At 27.6% G+C, this 3,204-nt stretch overlaps 1 protein-coding gene across 1 annotated transcript in view; it reads left to right on the plus strand.

The window, feature by feature from the left end:
- Positions 1 to 2,640, plus strand: part of Phum_PHUM269380 (collybistin, putative) — a gene marked incomplete at both ends in the record, with an annotated part of 4,481 nt that extends 1,841 nt beyond the window's left edge. The window contains 6 exons of the mRNA XM_002426697.1: positions 69 to 254; positions 339 to 501; positions 937 to 1,293; positions 1,597 to 2,131; positions 2,253 to 2,540; positions 2,636 to 2,640. Coding sequence (XP_002426742.1) covers positions 69 to 254; positions 339 to 501; positions 937 to 1,293; positions 1,597 to 2,131; positions 2,253 to 2,540; positions 2,636 to 2,640 — 1,534 coding nt within the window. The remainder of the gene's footprint in view (positions 1 to 68; positions 255 to 338; positions 502 to 936; positions 1,294 to 1,596; positions 2,132 to 2,252; positions 2,541 to 2,635) is intronic.
- Between the last annotated feature and the right edge of the window lie 564 nt (positions 2,641 to 3,204).

Consider the following 3,204-nt stretch of genomic DNA (forward strand, 5'->3'; position numbering starts at 1 on the left):
GAGGACAAATATATATTTTTATTAAAATTGAATTAGAATAAAATAATCACGAATTTTATTATTTTCAGGAATAGAAAATTACGAAAAAATCGCCTTTGCCGTTCTATGAGTTATCCATTTCAACGCGGAAAAGTGCCTCGTGTGTACAAGTTGAATATTCATCGGAGCTACTCCATGATTTATGGTAGTCAAGTGGAAAATACATTCAACTACATCAGCATCCGTCCTGTGATTGCTCATTTTTTACACGAAAGGTATGTTAATTTTTATATTTAAATCTTTTGTAATATGGTTTTAGATATTATTTTTGAAAAGTCATTCTTTTTTTGTTTTTATAGCGAGGAATTATCCGATAGGAATAATTGGCTCACTCGACCTATTTGGACTCAGTTGAAAGTAAAACCGTATGGGACCGATAGAAAAAATAAAAAAACTTCCCATTTAATTAATGTAAAAGAAAAAGGAAAAGTTGAATTTTATTCTTCTTCGCAAGCGTTCGAGGTATGAAAAATAAAAATAAATTTCTTCAACATCGCATCAATTATAAATTCCCATTCGACAGAAGAACAAGAATTGTTTTCATTCCGTCTTTCTTCTCTTTTTGATGGTATGTGGTGTCCCCATTCAAAGTACTAACCACGCTCTATGCTTCTCGACTCCGATGATCGGACGAGAACCGGAGCATGCGGGGAGACTGCACGACCGTTGACTTTTTATATTTATTATTTTTATTTTACATTATTTATTAGTTTTTATTATGATTTCGTAACACAGAAAACAAGGATGGGCATCGTTCAATTTTTTTTTGTCATTCAAACGAGTGCGTTAAATTTTCAAAGGTTTTCCGCCTTTTTTGATATAAATTGACTTTAGAAGCATTACATGAACGGTGAAAAAAGATTTAAAAATTTATTGGTTTTTTTTTTTTTTTTACAGCCAACGTTTACTGATAATTTTTTTCATTCGGATGACGTAGAAGAAAAAACAAGGAAATTAAATGAAATCGAAAACGATGCATCCCTTCATTTCTATATTCGAAATAGAACGTTCGTAATAAAAGAATTAATAAAAAATGAAAGAGATTTTGTTCAAATTTTAACGGACATCGCAGAAGGGTACATTAACGAATGCAAAAAAAGGACCGATTTGTTTTCAAAGGAAATGATAAATTCCATATTTGGTAACTTGGAAGATTTGTTAATATTTCAAAAAAAATTTATGATTAATGTCGAAGAAAACGTGAATCCGTTATTTCCTCACAAGAGTTGTTTAGGCAAAATTTTTCTGGACCACGTGAGTAATTAAGTCATTCATAAAAATTTTTAAAAAATTATATTGATGTGTGAGATAGTATCGGGAAACACTTTTAAAAAAAAAAAAAAATTATTTTAATGCCAAAAAGTTATTATTATTATTTTTTTTTAAATTATCAAAAAACCATCATCATGGGTTGTGTTCGTAATAATTTTTAATCGATGAAAAATTTCGTTTTAAAAAAAAAAAAAGAAAATAAACTGCCATTCACGTGTATTATTATATTTATTAATGTAATTAATTATAATTATTGTGAAATTAAATTTTATTTTTTTTTTTTAGGAGAGAAATTTTAAAATGTATGCCTTATATTGTGTTTCATATCCGACGGCTATTATTATTCTGCAATCCCTTTACTCAAGGGATGTCTATACCAAGTTTTTTGAAGCTTGCAGACTGAAACGTGGATTAAATAATATTTCACTTGATGGGTACCTTTTGACACCGATTCAAAGAATATGTAAATATCCATTGCAGCTCGCGGAACTTTTAAAATGGACAGAACCCAGTCATCCAGATCACAATGTGGTAAAAGAAGCCTTGCAAGCCATGAAAAAAGTTGCAACTTTAATTGACGATCAAAGAAAAACAATGGATGATTTAGAGAAACTCGTCGTTTGGCAAAGTAAAATTTTTGACTGGAAAGAAGAAGAAGAAGATGTAATAATAAAAAGTTGTCAGATGCTCTACCGGGGAGAAGGAACTCGAATAATATCTAAAAAAAAAAACACAAACGTCACAATGTTTTTGTTCGATCACCAGTTAATTTTTTGCAAGAAAAAAAATTTTTTCAATAAAAATTATTATACGTACAAAGGTAAAATATTAAAAAAAAAAAAAAAAATTTTATTTTAGTATAGTTTAGTTTGAATAAGTAATATTATTAAACGTAAAAATACATTTTAATGTCGTAAATAATTAATATTATAAAAATTTAGGTAGAATAAATTTGGATTTTTCAAAAATAATAAATTTACCCGATGGTCCGAACCGAGAGGTAGAAATGCTTATTAAGAACGGAATAAAAATTTATGTTGCCAAAGAAAATAAATGGGAAATAATATGCTATGAGTCTAAAGTTGAGAAAAACAAATGGATAAAGGCATTTATTGATGAGAGAAAAATTGTCGAGAAAATGAAAAGAGAAGGTTTAGAATTGCCGGTGTCAATTAAAAAACTCGCAAAAGTCGCTGTAGAAACTAAAAACATGTATTTGAAATCAAAAGGTAAGAATTTTTCCTTTTTTTTTTTTTTTTTTTTTAATTTCAATTTTATGCTTATTATCATTAATTTTTTTGGTTTTTTTTTTTTCACTTTTTAGTTTAAAGTTATCATATGAAAAATTATTGACGTGTCTGGTACGTAAGACGAAAAGCAAAACACGTAAGCAGCATCATTAGAACAAAAATTTTTATAATTTTGTGAAATATTTGTACAAAAATTTAAAATATATAAGAAAAAATTAATTAAATGAAACTTACGACCAACTCTTTTTTTTTTTTTTTTAAATATTTAATTAATTTTTTTTTTTTTTGTTATCTTTAATTTTAGTTTTGTTTTTATTTTATTTTGTTTTCCTTTAGTCCTTCTTATCTATATAGGGTGATTATAAGTATTTATTTTTTTTTATTTTTTTATTTTTATTTTTTATTTTTAATTTTAATTTTAATTTTTTTGTTTTTTTTTGATGACCTAGTAGAAATGTATTTAGCTGAATGGAGTACTACTGTAATACAACTACTTGGAGGCTACGCATGTAGGATGCTTTAAGAGCGGGGATTCTGGGATTGGATTTTCAACGGTGACTAAACGTCTGCTAGGGGTACATCTTCAACTTGAATGCCTTGAAGGAGCCCGAGGTTACCAAATGGAGTCTGAAAAGGGGAATAA

The sequence above is a fragment of the Pediculus humanus genome, genomic scaffold (genome assembly GCF_000006295.1).
Source record: "Pediculus humanus corporis 1103172107644 genomic scaffold, whole genome shotgun sequence".
Classification (NCBI taxonomy): Eukaryota; Metazoa; Arthropoda; class Insecta; order Psocodea; family Pediculidae; genus Pediculus; species Pediculus humanus.